Consider the following 19,620-nt stretch of genomic DNA (forward strand, 5'->3'; position numbering starts at 1 on the left):
TCTCCTAATTTGCAAAACTGGGATCCTAACATCTATTTTTCAGGCAGTAGTTAAGATTAAGATGATGCATACTAGGGTGTCTGGCACAGAGAAGGTAGGTGTTTAATAAATGGTAGCTATTATAATTACTCGAACTGTGTCACCAGACCACATTTGATGCCTGAAACCCAATTTTGTGGTTTAAAAAATATGCCTTGTGAAAAGGGTAAATGAACTTAAATTCATTCAGTTAATCTCTTTTGGAGCCATCATTCATAATTTATCCATTAAAGGAAGAAATGTAAAACAAAACAATACACTTAAAAAAAAAACAGCCGAGCTACTTGATTGAAAGAAATATTTCTTTGTAAGCATGAATAAGAAATACAAGGGGACTTTGAAAAGTTGGTGAAAAAATTGAATTAAAAGGTAATAATGAATCCTCCCATCAACTTTTTGAAGACCCCTCATATGTAAGAGATGTTTACAAAGAAAGAAGGAAAAAAGAGAAGACCTCGCTGCTGTTGGGAGTTAGAGTAGAGGCAGGCATGGATGACAGGTTAGACTGGAAACCAGGTGTTGGAAACTGGACCCAGTTCCTGGGAGGAAGCAGAGCTGTGGGAGGGTGGATCTGAGCAGCTGTCACAAGGTGGCTGGAGGTGAGGGTGTGGGTGGCCAGCCCAATATGGAAGGAGGGCAGCATTTCATGATGTCAGGATCATGTTCAAGGCAATGGAGTGTCTTGCTGACAGGCAACCAGGTGGACCATGGAGGCCCGAAATCCTCAGAAAGAAGTGTGCACCATCTCTCAATACAGCCTCAACCTCTGAGCTGGGTGTTAGAGGCTGATTTCTGTGTGTAAGGAGAGAGGATTACTAAGGAGGCAGGGTTATGAGAAGAAGACAAGAACTTAGGCCGTGCAGAACTGAGCTGACATTGGTGTTTTATCACTTTCTGGAGGTGCTCAGTCCCTGAGCACACTGCTTTCCAAGTCTCCACTAAATCTCTTATAAGGTAGATGAGCTCATGGGAATCAAGTGTGTCCCACATTCCCAGGACCTGGCCAAGGCATTTATTCCCATTAATAAGAAGGACAGTTACTACCCTAGCTACTTCTCACTTCTTCCTCTGCTTATACTCTGGTTCTTGACACTAAATGTGGCTTATTGTAATAGCCTCCTAACCAGTATCCCTGCTTCTGCCTTTCCCTCCTGCTGATGATTCTCCACTCAGCAGCCAGAGTGATCCTATTAAAATAGATCGTGTCACTTCTCCACTCAATATCCTCCCAGGGTTCCTCATTTTGTCACGTACAGGCTAAAGTCTTCACAGTGCCTGAGTCCTACACGATCCTGTCTTCCTTTGACCTTAGGTCTTAATGCTTTCTCTTTGGTCACTCTGCTCCAGACACACTAGCTGCCAGACTATTTCTCAAATGTGCCAGGCACACTCCTGTCTTGGAGCCTCTTCCCTTGCTGTTCCTGTGCATGGAAGACGATTTGCATGTCTTGCTTACTTACCCCCTTTAAGTCTTTGCTGGGAAGTCACTTCAGTGTGTCCTTCCCTGTCCTTCCTATTTCAAACTGTAGCCGCACCCTGCCAGTGTCAATCCTCCTTGCTCCTTTATTGTTCTCCATAGCACTTTTCATAAACTGACATACTAAACTGTCTTTTCATTATTCCTATTTGTTGTCTCCTTTTGTCCACTGGAATGTTGATTCTATAAGGGTAGGGATTTGGTCTGGTTTGTTCACTCCTGTATCCTCATCTCCTAGGACACTCTCCAGCATGTAATACGGTCTCCAAAACATTTGCTGAATAAATGAATGATTATTATAAAGCAAGAGGCTTAGAGCATCCCAGCTCCAGAGGAACATGGATTCTAGGCTGGTGACAGAGGTAGGAACTCAGACTCAGGAAACATGCCAGGGACCCAGTTATCCAAACTGGAAAACAAGGGCAGGATCTCAGAACCAGAGGGATACCCAGGTGGCAGAAGTGGGGCATGAGATCAGAGCTTGGCCTGGAGCCAGGCTGATGGAGAATGAAGCTGGTGCTCCTCTGGTCAGGGCTAGTCTCAGGCCATGTGTCTTGGGGCCAGGTCACCCTGTACGTGAAGGCAGAAGGACTGAGAGCAGGATGCTAGGCAGGGCCTTCAACCCCTTAGTAAATGTCAGGCAAAGTTACACCAGCTTTCAACTTATTCCCAGGTGTAGGTGTCAGCAGACACTCCATATTGGCACAGCTTACAAGGAAAACACAAATGACTAAGGGAAGAAAAAAGTGAAAATGCTCATTCAGAAACCTGAGCTGAGGAGCGGAGGAATGGCAGGTGCCAGAAGCCTATGACTAGAGGATATTTGCCTTGTCAAGTGAGACACCAGCTGAGCAAGTGTCTGGGGATTACATTGTCCTCTGGATCTTTTTATTTTTTATTTTTTAGTGGAGATGCTCAGGTGAGCACTGCTCACACAAATCACACAAACCCTCCGGCTTGAGAAGAAGGCTACACTAAGTGGAGCCAGCAGGGTGTCTACAGAAGCCTAGAAAGAGGAGTCCGGAAAGGGAGAATTTGGCCTCGGTTCCCTGGCGCTGTCCATGGTACTTTCCAGTAGTTCTGCTCGGCCTCCACTCTCCGTCTTCATGCTTCCTGAAAACCCAGTCCTGATGCAGGGCTGCCTCTGACTCACTCCAGAAAAGCTGGCCCGTGGACATCATCTGGTCCAACTCCCTCACCACATACCTGAGAGAACCGAGGTCCAGAGCAATTTGAGAGTCAAAGCAGAGCACCCTCTGCAGGGGAAACTTGCTGTCCCTCATCCCGGCTCCCACGGCACTGTGTACAGAGCTCCTGCTGGCTCTGGGTTCTAGTTCCCCTTTAGTAGCTCTATGTACATCTACAACTACAGAACCTCTATGAGCCTCAGTGTATTCATCTGTAGTGAGGATGATAAACTCTGTTCTTTGTTCATAGGACTGTTGTGAGGTTTACATTATAAGGCATGTAGTAAGTACTCGGTGAAGGTTACACTCCCATCCTTGTTACAAGGTCGTCAATAAGGCCCACAACGCTTGGGTCAGGCTCATGGATGTTTTGCGATTTCATGTCTTACTGTGTCCCCCGAAGTAATCAGCCCCTGGGATTTTATAGTTTGATGACCACGATTGCCATTCTTCAGGCATGGAGAGGTACATGGGGCCCAAAGTCTTAGGTCAGCTCACCCGGGCACACCTGGGCCAGGACTACTTTGCCTAAGACTGTCCAGTGCTGCCAGTGCGGCTTGGCAGAGAGTTCCAAGTCCGGGGGCACACGGCCCTGCTTTGGCCCGAGGGTATTACTCCCACCCAGAGGAGAATTCTAGGGCGGGGCCCATCAGGAGTGGGGACACGGGGAGGTCAAATGCCCGGAGGGGGCGGTAGCACACGCAAGGTTCGGACCCTAACTTCGCCTGGGTTTGGCAAAGGACGGCTGCTCCGTCCGGTCGAGACGGGAGGGGTATCCTCAGCCGAGGACCTAAAGGTCGGAGAGCCTAGCACCAAGGGCCGGCAGATGTCTTCGGCCGCCCTCCGGGAACGGTCAGGGCCCCCAGGCGCCGGAGCAGAACAGGAGAGCCTAGGCTGCAGGTGCCTCTAGGACGCCTTCGTGGAACGTTCGCCCGCCCAGACCTTCCTGGCCAGACCTCCGAAAAACAATCCCAAACCACCGTGCAGGCGCTACAGGAAGCGCTCTGCGAAGCGGCGGCGGCTACTGCGTGTGCAGCGCGCGGCCCTGGTTCCCCAATCCCTGTCCCTGGGCGCTCAGGTTCACGGAGGTTGGCGGGCAGCGGCAACCGGCGCGGCGGAGAGCCTGGGGCGTGTGTGTGTGTGTGTGTGTGTGTGCGCGCGCGCGCGCGCGCGCGTGTGTGTGCTGGGAAGGCGGCCCTCCTTGCGGCCGCCGCAGCGCCAGCACCTCCCCATCCCCTGGCGCGCACGGCCCGTCCCCATCCCCGGAGGCGGCCCGAGCCGCCACTGAGCAGCCTCGCCTTCACCTCCCGCGTTTCCTACCGCCCGCCCTCTCCCCGCCAGGCTTCAGGGGCTCCCGCCTCGCAGCTCCAAGCGCGCACGGGGGCGGGCGGAGGCGGCCCGGTGCGGGGCTGCAGCGCTGGAGAGAGACGCGCGCAGAGACGCCGGCCCCCCTCTCCGCGTTTGCTCGCTCGCTCCCCGCCTCCCGCACTCCGCTCGCTCCCACCCCTTGCCGGCGTGATTGATCCGTCACGGGCGCCGCTGCTACCGCCGCCGCCGCGGCCGTTCTGAGCCTAGCAGGAGCCCGAGCCCGAGCCGGAGCCCGGGCCCGGGCCGGCGCCATTGCGCGGGCGCCGCGGGGAGAGCTTGGCGCGGGGCGGCGGGCCGGGCCAGGCCATGCGGGCCGAGTGAGCCGGCGCCCGCAGCCCGCGGCGCGGCATGGCTTCCCCGCGGAGCTCCGGGCAGCCCGGGCCGCCGCCACCGCCGCCACCGCCGCCCGCGCGCCTGCTGCTGCTACTGCTGTTGCCCCTGCTGCTGCCGCTGGCGCCCGGGGCCTGGGGCTGGGCGCGGGGCGCCCCCCGGCCGCCGCCCAGCAGCCCGCCGCTCTCCATCATGGGCCTCATGCCGCTCACCAAGGAGGTGGCCAAGGGCAGCATCGGGCGCGGCGTGCTCCCCGCCGTAGAACTGGCCATCGAGCAGATCCGCAACGAGTCACTCCTGCGCCCCTACTTCCTCGACCTGAGGCTCTACGACACCGAGGTGAGTGTCCGGCCGCTGGTACCGTCGGGGCTCAGGAGGGTGATGGGGGGGGTAAGGGGTGTTGGACAGAGGTAAGCTCCGGTCCTTGGCCAGAGCCGGGATTGACCCTCCTGCGCCTGCTGAGAGCACCACGGGCTGGTGCTCAGTGCTCATCCTCCGGGGTCCCACTGGGCTTGGCTGGCACAGCTGGTACCAAGATTTGCCAAGCATCCCCCTCCTCTGGGATTAATGTGTGTGTGTTGGGGGCTGGGGGGGCGGCGCGGATAGACTAGGCTCTCCTTTGACCAGAGAAGGAGGAGTGGAGAAGGCGGGGGCTGGACCCCCAAAAGGCCTGCAGTGGTTACCCCTGCACAGGTGCCACTAGTGGGGCTATAGGGTGCCGGCGGGAGGAACAGGCGCATTGACGGCAAACTGGGCCACCCAGGGCCGGCGGGGCCATGGGCCAGCTCACGGGCCCCCAGGAAATCCGAGCCACGCTTTGAGGTCCGAAGGGCTCCGGGACCCAGGGACCGGAACGCTCAGCAGGACTGGGCGCGTGGCGCGCACCAGCAGCTAGCTCAGAGCCCGCATGGCGCGGGCAGGTGTGGGGTCGTCGGCTCTGCAGCGCTGTTGCTTGGATGTGCCCGGCGCTGTCTGTAGCCCGAGCGGTTTTAAGAGGAGACACCCCCCCCCCAGCCCTCCCACTCCCCACCCCGGGTTAGCTGCTCAGAGAGTGCCCTGGCAGGTCTCGCCGCGGACGCTCAGTGGTGTCCGGCCGCGCTGCTGCTGTTGTCCCGGCAGCTGGAGGCGCAGTTTCTCCGGGCGCAGACTTCAAGCGTCCTAGTAGCCCTAGCACAGACTTGGAGCGCAGCAGTGGGCTTCCCCTCCAGGCCTCCTTCTCTGAGCTGAGCCGAAAAGCCGAGAGCTTCCCATCCCCAAACCTCTCCCCACACCCTCGGCGTGGAGTCCTCCTGAAGCCCCAGCGAAGACCTCCACCGCCAGCCCGGGGGCTGAGGCGCGCGGAGGGGGCCTGGAGGAGGGATCGCCGACCGACCGCGCAAGGTCGGCTTTGCGAGTTTTTCCGGACCGAGGGAGTTTCTCCGGCCGCTACGTCTGAGACGCGGCCTGAAGGGGGCAGTGATTTCCTGTGCAGTGCGCTCGCTCGCTCGGCGCCTCTTTCACCGCGCACGCCGGCCCAGGCGCTAGGTTTGACCCTGGCTCCCTGGGGCTCCCCGGGCTCTTCTGCTCGAGCCCAGGTGCAGAGCCTCTTGGGGAAGAGGGTCGCGCTACAGCGTTGGTGATGCAATCTGGGCTTCGCTTCCTCCTCTGTCTGACCCTTTTTATGTCCCGGGAGGAAGAGCAGAATCTACATTGTATCTTCTTCCCCGCCTCCCCCTTTTCACGGATGAACCAGCCTGCTCTGCGCCGTAAATAAAAGGTGAAGGAACCGGCGGCAGTTGGCGGCGGTGCGCGCAGGCTGCTGCAGGCGGAGAGGCGTCCTCTGCCCGGGAAGATGCAGGCTGGGTGGCTGTGCAGAGCCGACCCGGGTGTGAAATCATTTCCGAATGACATTCCTGTCGCCCTCATCTTTGCCCAAGCATTCAAGTTCTCTGGGGTACTTGCCCAGCACACATAAAAGGAGAGACCAGTACAATGACAGGGAGGCTTGTTTCGTGGCACTGTGTTTCGGTTACTTCCATACATACTCTTCTGGAAGGGACACCGAAGAGCCAGCTCTTTGGCGACAAAAACATTTGTGGACAGGGCAGCCCTGCTTGCATCATCACCAAGTATTGTCAGTTGCACAATGTGTTCCTCATCAATTTCTTCCCTTTAGAAAGCTTCCCTGAAAGAGATTTCCTATTAGCCGGTTTGTGGCAGCAAAGGGATGGGTACTTGGTTTCAGGGTGTGGGTTGAAGCTTTTGCATTTTACTTTTCAAGTGCGTCTTGATGACTTTCTGAGTGAAAGGGCCCAAAGTCAAGAGGATGAGGCAGTAACAAGGCTCTTCAGTTGGTGGGAATATTTAGGAAACAGTGGGAAGGACAGAGGACAATTTTAGCCCCATACAAACTGAGAAGCATCTATAGCCTTTTGAAGGGGCTCAGAGTGTGGGCTTTGGGGTAGGTCAGATCTGGGGTCTAGTCATAAACTGGCTATCTTTCCCCTGGGTGACCTTGAGCTAGGTATTTAATCTCTCTAGGCCGAGATTTCCACATCTAAAACAGTGGGAATATTATGTGTACCCTGCCGGGAGGGAATGTGAGGCTTAAAAGGAGATAACCGGCCGGCGTGGAAGATGCCCTGAGCCAGCAGGCTCAGCGGCCAGTGCTCTGTCTGGCATGCTGTAAGCACTAAATAAATGTTTCCTGCCCCCCTTCCTCCATTTTCATCTGGTGTGGATTCACAAGTAAGTCGTTGTGGCTTTAGATGTGATAAAATGGTCACCGCTAAAATATTAAGACTGCTTATTTCTTTTTCTTGCTTTTGAAATCTCATGGAGAACCAATGAAGTTATCACCAGAAGATTTTTGGATAACAATCAAATATGTTATCTTCTGCCATGAGGTATCACATTTGGGAGAGTGCCCAAGTGATATAATTACTTAATTTTTTTGAAGTGGCCTCATCTTTAAAATAGAGGTTCTTTCTCTCTGAGTGAAGGAAGCATCAGTCTGGGTAATCTGCAGCAAAATCCAGATGGATCTGAAAAGTGTCTGGGGCCTGTTTGAGAGTGTTTGGGGCTTGGTTTATTCAGATTGGCTGTCTTTGTGGATTGTGTGTACTGCCTATTACTTGCCTGCTTTGTCACTTATTGTCTGTAGACTAGAACGCAGGGTGGATGTGGTGAACGGATTTGGGCTGACTTTGCTGACATCAACTGTCATCAGTGGCCTCGATGGCCAGTAACTATGGGCAGCCAGGATGGACCTTTTTCCACACTGCCTGCAAGAAGATGAAGATTAGCAAGGAATGGGTTAATCTGCTCCTTGGGGACAGTCTGTCTGAATGAAGGAGCCTCCTGCATGTATTTATCTAGGTTGGCTCTACTGTAATTAGAATAGTAATAGAATTTTCAAAGCCCCCTCAGTGCCATGTGTTTGTGAAAATGAAACATCCCAAGAGAACAACTGTCTATCAGAACCTCTGCTTGTGTGGTGTAACATCAAATCACTTTGGAAAATACTAATTTCTATATTCCGAAGAGCATTTGTGCTTATTACAACACAAGTAAGACAACTGAAAATAGAGATAAAAGGAAGCATCAGAAACTATATAGAAGCAGGAAAACTACTATACCAAGAACCTAGGCTAAAATGTTTATTGCATTTTCAGTATTAAATTTTAACTCTGAGCTTCCTGGCAGTCAAGTTAAAAAGGTAAATTTGGTGGAGCACATTACTTAAATATTTAATTAAAAGAATCCAAGGGATAATATCTTTTTTAAAAAGGTTTTGCAGGAGATGAAGAAATGTTACCCATGCAGTTGTTTCTTATTCTTTGGTAACCACATTAATAAAATAAAATAATAACCAAGGAATGAGTTTTTAAAAATAATGTTGGCTTTTCTGATTTAATTTAAAAATTTTAAAATTACAGAGAAGTGTAAAGAAAAGTAATAATTACTCATAATCCACCTACACAAAAATAATTGCATCTAATAAATAGCATTATTCCTTCCTACCTGCCATTGTTGACTGTTTTGTGTACTTGAGATCTTACTCTATGTGCTCTTTTATATTTTGTTTCATTCAGTTACCATTATGTCATGGATATTTCCCCATGTCCTCAAACCCTCTTTGTCAAGATGATTTTTAGTGGCTGTATACTATTCCATGAGTACACTGTAAGTGTTTAATCATGCCCCTATTGTTGGACTTGTATATTTTCTCACTTGTTACTACCTTAAGTCATGCTGTCATAAACTTAAGGAAAATAAGGAAAGCTCAGGGAACCAAAGGAGCACAAACTAGGTGTGTGGCTCTCAGAAAGACCACCCTGATGTAGGGATCCAGCTTAGAAAACCCAGAGAAAGAAAGCCCAGTGATTGGTGAGCATGTTTTCTTCTTGTGTGGCTTTGCCAGATGTCTGTTCTCTTATTCATTGTGCTTTAGAAACAACCCAAACAACTGTTGGATTGAGGTAGATCTTCCTAAGGAGATCAGAGTACAGCTCAGCAGGTGTTTATTGAGCAGCTACTGGAGGTGCTGATGCTGCAGAAAGGTGTAAAACAGAGCCCTGGGCTTGAGAGAGGCAACCTGTAAATAGAGAACAGGGCAAGAATGTAGTCATTGTTTTTAATGCAAGATAGAAAATGATAGTGGAGATGGTTGCATAATTCTGTAAATATACTAAAAAACATAGAATTGTATACTTTAAAAGAGTGAGTATTATAGTATGTGGATTATATCTCAATACAGCTGTTATTAAAAATAAAAAGAACATGAGCTCTTTTAGAAGCAGGCTCACATCTTCTTTGCAGTTGCAACCCCACTGCCCAACATGGTACCTGGCCCTTAGTCATTGTATTGTTTAGGACTCTTGTTATCGCAAGTGACAGAAACCAGCTTTTACTGGTTCATATAACTGAAAAACCTGAATTCAGCGACTTAAACAATTTATTTGAAAATACCTCCCTCTCTGCCCCTTGGCTCTGATTTCCTGTGTTGGCTTCCCTTTGGGGCAGGCTCACCCCACATGTGTCACAGATGGCCTCTAGCAGCTGCAGGCTTACACACTCCCAGTTTAGACAACCCTGTTTGAAGGGTGTTTCTTTCCCAACTGTTTCAGCAGAAGTCCCAAGCTCAGCTCTCTTTGGCCTGAATTGGGTCATGTGTTCATGCCTGGACCAATCACATGACACTGATGGGTCAGGCCTGGGACCTCTGCCACTTTCATGATGGGTTACGGAGGTGAGGTCAGCCTACCCACCCTTATGAATAGAGTGGAGAAGAGGTGATTCCTCCAAGGAAATCGGAGGCTGTGGGGCTGTGGATGCCAGATGGGTCTGATCACAGAAATCCACAAAGGCAGGCACATGGGAAGTGCTAACTTGAAGAAAGAGACAATAGATGCCAGGGGCATGAAGAGAAAGGGAAGAGCATATCTAGGTCAAGAGAGGCCTCTTGGAGGAGGGTGAGTCAAGATGGGCCCGGAAGGGTGACTCTGATATTAACACAGAGAAGTTGTGGCACTGAGAAATGGAAGTTGGATCCCAGGAACGGTCCTCGAGATCAAGGACTGGAGACAACAAAGTGTGAGATGTGTTTGGGGAGCACTGACTCATTATTGTTTTTACCTGAGTGCAGGTTTGTTGAAGGAAAGATGGCCTGCAGCTGGGCGTGGATGGCCTTGAATGCCATGTCAAGAAGGCTGGACTTTCTTCTGGAGCCATGAGGAGCCAAGGAGCCGTGGGAGGTTTTTGCACAGGGGCATGATATGATCAAGGCTGGTAGGAATGTAGAGGCTGGATTGTAGACAGAATAAGCTTGGAGGCCAAGAGGTCAGGAAGCTGTTGTAGAAGTTTAAGGGAGTGGTGATGGGAACAGAGATGCCTGAATGGAGGTGTTGTGTGAGGTGTTGTGGAGAATGGGCAGCCCTGAGACCCAGTGGGAGGAGTGGCAGCAGAGGGCATGTATATCCCTGCAGAACAGTCACTGGAATCAGATGCACTGTAGGAAACCAGGAGAGAGTGGCTTTGCGGGGATGAGGCTGGCCAACCACCTCTCCAGACCCTTCAGCTCCTCCAGCTCTGTCCATGTGCTCGATTCATACCTGTTGGTGAGCTCTGGCTTCAGGGTCAGGAGACCTGGATTTGTAGCCCTATTTGGGTCCCACTTACCTGCTCAGCGACCTTGGGCAAGTCAGTGTGCCTCAATTTCTTCATCTATAAAATGTGGCTAATATTCTAACTGCCTTATTGGGTGCATGAGGAACAAATGAGATGATCCAGGTAATGTAATCAAATCAATGCCCTGCACACTGTGAGTTCTCAGTAAATATTTGCTGTTTTATCGTTTGCATTGTAGTTACTTCTGTACAATATGGAGCTAATCATGCTGACCTCACAGGGCTGTTATAAGGAATAAATACAATGGATGTGGAAGCCCAAAACATGCTGTAAATGTAAAGCAGTGTTCTCCATCATCTGGTTTTCTGGCACTGCTCTGCTGAGAAGGGGTGTTGGCAAAAGAGGATGCAAACAGTCAGGTGTTTATTAATGTGTGTCTCTCAGTGCATCTTTCATTCTGTCTTGTGTCACAGCCATGCTTGTCTTTCCCCCCACCCACTGTATTGTAGCTCCATGAGGGCAGGGCCAGTCTGACTCCCCAGGGCCTTGGAGGGTATGGCAGGCACTGGGCATGAGTAAATGGCTGCTGAGCTGAACTGGAAGTGCATAACTTAGAGTCTGCTTTCTGAGTTAGCATCCCATAGGACGGTTTGTCTGGTTCACTTCCCCAGGGTCTTCATCCTCCCTCATTTCAGCACTTAGGTGACTCCATAAATCAAGATGAAGTTGACTGCCAAGCTATGGCTGCTTTACGCATGTTCTCACTAGCACCAACCCCTGAACTCCCCAGTATGAGGGCAATGCCATGGCCATATCAGCTTCACAAATCCTCAGATCTAGCCAGGCATCCATGGACGCACCTTCTTTGCCCCCAGGTTCCTTTTAAAAGGTGATGAATGTTGGCAATGGGTAGAGTAAGCATACTAAGGGCCTCTTTGGTACTTAATACTGGGCTAAGAATGTCAGCATGCTAACTTTATCTTCAAAGGGACCTTCGTGTATCTGGCCTTCCCTCCTTGTGGGCACAGAGTAACATCAATTTCTTCATAAAGAGATCTAAGATCTCAGCAGAGAAATTAGCAAGCTGGAAGTCTAAGATAGCAGTGCAAACAGAAGTGCTAAACAAATATGTGTATAGGATATATATCTTTTGTTAATTAGGGTGGACTAGGCTATGCTGCATTAACAAACAAATCCTGAAATCTCTGTTGCTTAACACACTAAAATTTATATACTGCTCATACAAAGTCCGGTGTGGTCAGAGGTTCTCCTGGGGGGCTCTCCTCCAAGTGGCAACACAGGGATCCAGGCTGCTTTTGTGCTGTGACTCTCCTGGCTTGATGCTTCAAGAAGATAGGGGTAGAGAGGAATCCATGGGGAAGGCACACTGGATTTTTAAACACCTTTACTTGGAAGTGACACATATTGTTTCCACTTGTATTTCATGGACCGGAAATAGTTACTGGCCAATCTAACTTCAGAGGCTGAGAGATGTAGAGGAGCATATGGATGTCATGGACACTTGTCATTTTGGGTCCTCAGGAAGGAGATGCCAAGATGGAATTACAAGTGAAAGAGATCTTGCACTCCATACCTATGAAAGATAAGGGTAGGTAGGAAAAGGTGCAGACCATGATGCTGTTCTGATACCTGTGAAAGGAGAAAAGGAAAGGAAGAAGCATCTCAGACTGAGGTGCAGCTCTCAGGAGATCTTGGCCAGCCCAATGGGGAGCTCTGGAGCAAAGGTTGTCCATATTGGACCAAAAAAAGCCAGGCTCTAGAATCCCACCCAACTCAGTCATTGGCCAAGGGTTACCCTGGGAGACTGTGTCCTTAGCTTGAATGCTGTGGTAGATCTTGAAGGTGCTACAGCCAAGGGCTCTTAGCTGAATGCATCTCTTCCTGGAGGTTCTCTCTTCAAAGGAGATCTGAGTTGCCCACTAGTCGGCTGCCACAGACGCTTTCTGTTTCTGCCACAGTATCCTAGTGTCCATGCATTGATTACCAGGCCTTGTTCTAGGCTCTGGGATACAGAGATGGATGAGACACAGGGCCTGCCCTTAGGAACTCACTGGCTAACAGGTGGTCAAGACAGATGGAAACAATGTCACGTGGTGTGATCCAGCCATGACAGAGGTCAGCAGAGGACAACAGGAAAGGCATTCACCTTCGTGAGCCACCTGCTTGGTCATTCCCAATTCCCATTATTTGGGAGTGAACTGTGACTTCTTCTCTCTTATTTTTTTGGTTATTTATTTTGGTTCCAGGAAGGTGAGAAAATTAAATGGCATAGTTTGCCCAATGAGCAACTGCATTACATCTGCTACTTTATTTTCTTCTTCTCTGTGGTTATGTAACAACGTGCAGGGAGGCTGGTGAAATGTCTTCCTCTCGTTACCTGCTTTCTAGATATGAACAGGTGTGCAAAGCTGAAATGGTGGGAGGGTGAGCCCCAGATGGGTCAGCAGGCTAAGTTCTGTGCTAGGCGAGTTGCTGAGACCACGGGGTAATCTTTGCTGCTCTCTGTGAATTGCAGCACGGATTGAGGACCTCTGCTCCATTGTCAGCACCAAGAGGGCGGGTGCTGGGTGTGCTTTTGTGGTCCCCCCAGGCACTATCTTAGGGCCAGGCACAGAGCAGGAGCTCAATAAATATTTATCGAACAGACAAATAGATCTGAAAGCCTGGATTCCTGCTCTTCAGTTCTAAGAGCATTAATGGGCATAGTTTTAACAAATGGAGGAAGTGCTTTGTTTGCCAAGCCCTGTGGGGTGAGCTTCCTGCTTCCTCTTATTCATTCTTTTGGGTTTTTATTATTTGGTGCTTTGGGGGTCTCTGTAGTTGTGGTGTGAAAAGGGGAAAGGGTACTTGTTGAATGTTCCAGTAGAAGATTATGTGCAAATCTGATGTCATTCTCCTCTTCCCTGGCAAACATACACAGCATCCTCCAAAGTACATCAAAACATAGGAAAGAAATACTTTCCAGCATCTGAGAAGTATCATGACTTTAGGAGGTTGGTTTATTGGAGCAAGACTCTAGCCAGCAGATGGAGGACTTAGGAACCAGGTTCTAATATTGTACTCCCATCCCCCACTCCCCCACCCCCTGCACTGGGAGTATGAGAGCCATCCAAGCCTGGACTGGGTTCTCTCCTAGTAGAAATTGTAGGAATGAAGCCAGGTCATCAACCTTGGTGAGTCAGGTGGTCTAGCAGCAGGTCTGTGCAGAATGAGTAAAAAGGTGCCCTGGAATTCCCCAAAATAGCAAGACTTTTTCTAGAATCCCTGCTCCTGGGCTGGAAGCTTTTGCTCTTTATCTCTCCATAGTCAGTACTGTTACTGACTCAGGAACTGCGAAAGCTCAGCCTGAGGTGACCACTTCCTAATGGTGACAGAATAGGTCTGGACTCCAAACCAGATAACCAAGAGTGTTAGAATCCTGTGTAAGGTAAGAGTAATTTGGTTATGAGCTGAAGTTTAAGAGCCTGAAAATTCTTGCCCGAGTAAAGGGCATGACCGTTGAGACACCTTTTTGGGCTGATCGGGGCATTCTTTTGCCAACTTTCCACTTTTCTGGTCTTTTTTGAATAGTCTACATTGCTGGAAGGATGAAGTGTCATTGTCATCTAGAAAATTAGTGGTAGATCCAAAGTATCGAGTAAATGGACCCATCTGTCTTCATCAGTGCCCACATTCCACAGCTGCTGGCTGAAGCAGACCCCTTCTCCTGCCACTTGGCAAGGACATCATCAGTCACTGTTCAGATAAAATCAAGCCAAGGAAGGACTTCGTGGAGTGATGCATTATTGCTGCTCTCAGGGTGCGAGGTCAGGAGATGGCACAGAGAAAATGATATTTTCACACTCTGCTCATGATCCACTTGACTTCATTCAGAGGGAACTGATTTTGAAAGCAACAGCCATACTTATAATAATCATCACTATATATTATCCAAATTGCTTTGTTTCTAGAACTACCCATTCACTGAAGCCTTTCTGAAAATGCCCAGAATTGTGTCAGGGATTTAACTGGCAGACAGGGACCAGGATGCTCACTCTGGGGCATAGGACCAGAGCCCATGCTAATGCCAAATCCATCCCAGCTCTAAGAGTGCCTTTGACTTTGACGGAAGGGAGAATCTGCTTGACATGCTAAAATTGTCCTCTGGGGCCAACTGACCCTTCCAAGCTCTTTGCTGGACTCTGGGAATTCTATAAACTTTGGGAAGCCTCTGGAGAGCTTCTAATGTCATTGTCATAAACAAAGGAAAGGGAAATGGAAACATTTCGTTGCAAGTACGTAGATGAAGGAAAAGAGAATGGAATGAAGACAACAACTCTGCTTTATCTGGTGCTTACCACGTGTCAGTGCCTACATCAGCTGCTTTGCAGCATTTCTGCATTTAATCCTCACTGCAGTCTGATGAGGTCGGTACTATTACTGTCCCCATGTTACAGATGAGGCTTAGAGAGGTTAAGTGACTGATTTAACATCACAACCAACCAAGTAGAGCTGGGATTTTAATCCGGATGGTCTAACTTTGATCTCTATGGCTTACGTGCTGAGTGAACCAGCATTTTCACATAGTTATCTTCCTCCCTGAAAAACAAGCGGCAAGTTTTGTCAGTAGCTGCTGATTTCTTTTTCTTGAGAATTTCAGCCAACTACTTGCCTCTCCCTCTAATTCAGCCTTATCCTCTCCCACTTCCCTGTCCACCCATTCAGTCACACACAGCCAGCTCTGTACTCTCTACTCACTTTGTGTGTCTACACACCTAGTCCTCACAGATCCCCTCTCTATCCCCTTGCACCTGGAGAATTTGTCTCTTGCAGAACTTATCCCTCCTATTGTATTTAGTTGGTTGTCAATGTTTGTGCCTGAGTGTGTCTCCTGCTAGACTTGGATCCTCTCAAGGGCAGCAGTGGTGCTTCCCTTATACATGTAGGCCATGCCTGCTGAGCATCTATGTGGTGCAGGCCCTGGGCTTGTTAGCGAGCATGCTTTGACAAACCTGAAATAGCTATGCCCTCAAAGGCATGTGGGGGAGCCTGCCCTGAGCTCCTTACCACATAGCATGAGAAGTATGAAGATGTGGATGCCCGGGATGGGCATAGGGGCTGTCCCTAACTGTCCTCTGCACCCCAGGTACAGAGGACAGTTAAGACCACTGACCCAGCACCCTGCTTGATACTCTGCAGGGACTCACCATTGTTCTGGGGATGGGAGCAAAACTTTTCCCATGACCTTGGGGGCCCTCTGGGGTCTGCCCTGCCCACTCCCCATAGTCACTGTTGAGCGCTCTCTCCTCTCTTCCTGTGGGCCCAGCCACATGGTTCTTTCCGTCTCTTGGGTGAGCATGCTCCTCCCTGCACATGGTCTTTTGCACAAGCTGAGTCTGTAGCCTGGAATGCTTTTGCCACCTCTCTTCATCCTTTAGATACCACCTCAAACGTGCTTTCTCTATCCTCCCTGATTGGGAAAAATCCCATGTCATGCTTTCTCTATGAACTATGAACTTTTCCCTTCTAGTGTTTATCACAGTTGCAATTTGACATTTGTTGGATGATTTGGTCCATGTTGGTCTCTCCCTGTTCCTCCAAGGGACCGTGAACTCTGTGAGTGCAAGAACCAGTCTGTTTTGGCTCACCATAGTGTCCAGCACACTTTCTAGCAATAGCAGGTGTTCAATAAATATTTGTGAATGAATGAAGACTGTCAGATTGGTGAGGCTGATCGGGATGTTTATAATGGCTTGCTAGTATGTTTTTCAAAGCCTGTTGGGTGTGAGGGAGATAGTGGAGCACTGCGGAAAGACATTAGGAGTTAGACAACTTGTGCGTGCTTGCTCTGCTTGCCCCCTGAGTCTCAGTGTCCTCGTCTGTGAAATGGGAATGATACTTTCTTAGACTGTTGTTTTGAGGGTTGACATAGAACATTCATGTAAAGCATTGAGCACATGGGGCTTGCATTGAGTAGGCACCCACTAAATTTTACTGTTATCAGTTTACTATAATGCATATGAAAATGTGAAAGACTATGTGGTTGCATAAAACCTGGTTCTTATTTCAGCAGGAGATTATGTGTTTGAGGCCAAAGAAGAAGGTGTGATCAGTGTCCGTGTGTCGTTGAATGGGTTTTCTAAGTTAAGGGTTGTTTTTAAGCCCCATCCATTCCTGGGAGGATATGAGGTGCACTGAGAGCTTCATGGTCAGGGCTGTTGTTCCCAGAGAAGTCCTTATAACTCTGTATTGTCACTGCTGGTTATTGTCTGCTGCCTCACCTGGCTGCAAGCTGGGCCAGCCCACGAGGACAGGCACAGGATCTGTTTTGCATCTGCTGTGTCCCAGTGCCCAGGACAGAGCCTGCAGGTACCAGGGAATGTTTGAGAGTGAATGAAGGCCTCTGTGTCCTGGCACATTGCAAGTGCTTAGCAAATGTGTTTTGCATGAGTGGTGCTGAACACAGTGTAAAAGATAATTTTGGATAAAGTCACAACTGAGCCTCTAAATGGAGCAGAGGGGAAAGATGTTATCAGGCATCTGTGAGGAATGGATTGTGCCGATTGAGCACTAGATTTGAAGGCAAGAGAGAGATGTTCTGGTGTTCCCGTGTGGTGAGAAAACATGTCTCTAGGATCCAGAGATAAATCCTTTAGGTTAGAGGCAGGATACTGTAGTGAAAAGAGCTCTGGACTCGACATGGGCAGCCCAACTCGTATACTCTCTAGTGGATGAGCTTGAACCAGGCATTGAACTTCTCTACACCTTAGTTTTATCATCTACAACTTAGTTTTATCATCTACAAAATGGGAAAAATAATGCCTGCTTTGCATCTTCATAGAGTTATTGCAGAGATCATTGAGAGAGAGAGGAGAAATAAGATTAATGTGAAAGGGCTTTAAAAAGCTGTAAAGAGGTACAGATATAAGATATGCCTGAAACTAAACACAAAGAGTAATTCATTCTGGGTCATTCTCTCAGGACCATTAGATGTTTTCAATAACATCTTTATAAAAGATACATAGATGTCATTCATGTGACTAATTCATTTAACCTCCTAATAAAGGAAGACTGAGTATTAGATTACAACAATCTGAAAGCAGTTCTGCAGGGGGCTGAGGTTTGGTGACCTTAGCAGGCATCTGGAAGCAGAGGTAGTCAAGTGTCTTGCTCTTGACTGGCAGGTGTCTTCAGAAGCAACCATCCGTCTTTGGCTGGTGTCAGGCCCAAGACCATCCATAGCCAGACTATGAATCAGGGGTCTTGGGGTAGAAACTGGGGGGCTAGTGAGGTCTGTGTTCTGTCAGCAGCGATTCAGGATCCAAGGTGGCAGTGAGGGCTCAGCCCCCATGGAGGGTTGCTGGGTTTGGTGGCTGGAGCAGAGCCTGGCACACCAGCTAGAAATGTGAAATACCCAGACCTGGCCAGTCCATTGCAGCTCAGGAGTGGGTGGCTGGGATGTCTGTGAGCTGAGCTATTAGTTGTATTTTCTCTAGAAAGAGCTTTGACTCTCCCCAAACAGATGTACAAGTATTTGGTGGAGACCTTAGAGTTCTGGGTCAGGCACTATGGAAATAATTAGTCTGGCTCATGAGGTTTGGGGGCACCAGTTGCTAGCCAGGTACTGCATCCTCAGAAGACCACCAGCCAGGCTCCGGTGGGCACTGGGTTTTTAGACCAGCAGATTGGCTTTGCCCTGGCTGCTTGTCATTCTCTGTGAGCTATGGCCTAGCAGGTCCTAATTCTAGCCTTGGGGTTCCTAATGGAGCCCTTACTGTGTGCCAGGCACTGTGCACCAGGCACTGTGATGGGGCTTTTGTACCAGCACCCAAGAAGCGGCAAGGTGTAGTACGAAGAGCTTGGTCATTTGAGCTGGAGAGCCCAGATCTGACCCTCAGCCCTGCTGGGTGACCTTGGGCTGGGTGCTCCCCTTCCCTGAATTATAAAAGGTTTGACAGCTGGCAGCCAGAGTTGTTTGAAGGACTAAAGAGATAAAAATGTAAGGATCTAGCACACAGTGGGTGTTCAACAGATGCTGCAGAGTGGGCTCCTCAGTGTGGGTAAGACACACTTCTCTTCTGGTGTGTGATGGGGCAGAAAGTTGTAGAACTGGCCTCTGAGAATTGTTGGTGGGTTCTGGTTTCCAGGTATGAGGATCTCTGTTGTGTTTTTGTGTGAGTCACCTGAACAGCTCTTTCACTGCACAAATATAAAGCCAGGTGCTTATAGTTCTGGGAGGAGGGTCTAACCGGAACATGGCCTGAGCTCCGATCTGGCTCTGCATTCAGATAACATTCTAGAAGCCCCTCCCCTTGGGCTCCTGGATAGCTGGGAAACTGAGGCTCAGAGCGATGAGCCCAGGGTGAGGCTCAGTGCCCTCTGCACTGCCCACAGCTGCCAGTCACGCCACATCTATCCAGACAGGGACTGTGGTCTTGCTCTCTTGTCTGGGGTTGCAGGGATCCAGCCAGACCCCAGGGAACCAGCCATCATGGCTGTTGCTGAAGGCCCTTTGCCAGGCCCCAGAGAGTGGGATGGTTACAAATGGTGAGGTGTGTGTACAGATGCCGTCAGCTTCACGGATGGGCAAGTGCTTCCTGTTTGTCCTGAGTACCTCGAGAGAAACTGCTGAAGGTGGCGGGCAAGTGCTCAGAGTGCTGCAAGTTTGGTGGACCAATATCTGTACTGCAAGTCACCATCAGAGGGCCGCAGGGAGAGGTGACCTAATGCGTTACATTGAGTACCTGTCTCATGCCAGGCTCTGGCATCAGAAGACTCAGATGTGGCCTTGCCCTTAGGGAGTTCACAGGACAGTGTGGGCAGTTCACATGTGAGCAAGTGACCCCAGTAAGAATCCCTTCTAGATGTGTTAATTTCAGGCAAGTCACTTCAGCTCCCTGTGTCCGGTGTTCTCATCTGTACTATGGGGTGATAGAAAGAGCCCCTGCTTCACAAGATAGTTCTAAACATTAAATCAGTGAATATTTGCTGAAGACTTCCCATTGCCTGATACAAAGTACCATAAAATGCTTGTCAAATAGAATAAATGATGTGAGGCAGATTTGAATATCCTCTTAGCAGAGGCACAAGTAAGGAGTGCCCAGAGGATGT

At 49.6% G+C, this 19,620-nt stretch overlaps 1 protein-coding gene across 1 annotated transcript in view; it reads left to right on the forward strand.

The window, feature by feature from the left end:
- The first annotated feature begins 4,419 nt into the window (after positions 1 to 4,419).
- The window catches only part of GABBR2 (gamma-aminobutyric acid type B receptor subunit 2), a 378,270-nt gene continuing 363,069 nt past the window's right edge, over positions 4,420 to 19,620 (forward strand). The window contains exon 1 of the mRNA XM_063082450.1: positions 4,420 to 4,740. Coding sequence (XP_062938520.1) covers positions 4,420 to 4,740 — 321 coding nt within the window. The remainder of the gene's footprint in view (positions 4,741 to 19,620) is intronic.

This window comes from Cynocephalus volans, chromosome 17, assembly GCF_027409185.1.
Source record: "Cynocephalus volans isolate mCynVol1 chromosome 17, mCynVol1.pri, whole genome shotgun sequence".
NCBI classification, from domain to species: Eukaryota; Metazoa; Chordata; class Mammalia; order Dermoptera; family Cynocephalidae; genus Cynocephalus; species Cynocephalus volans.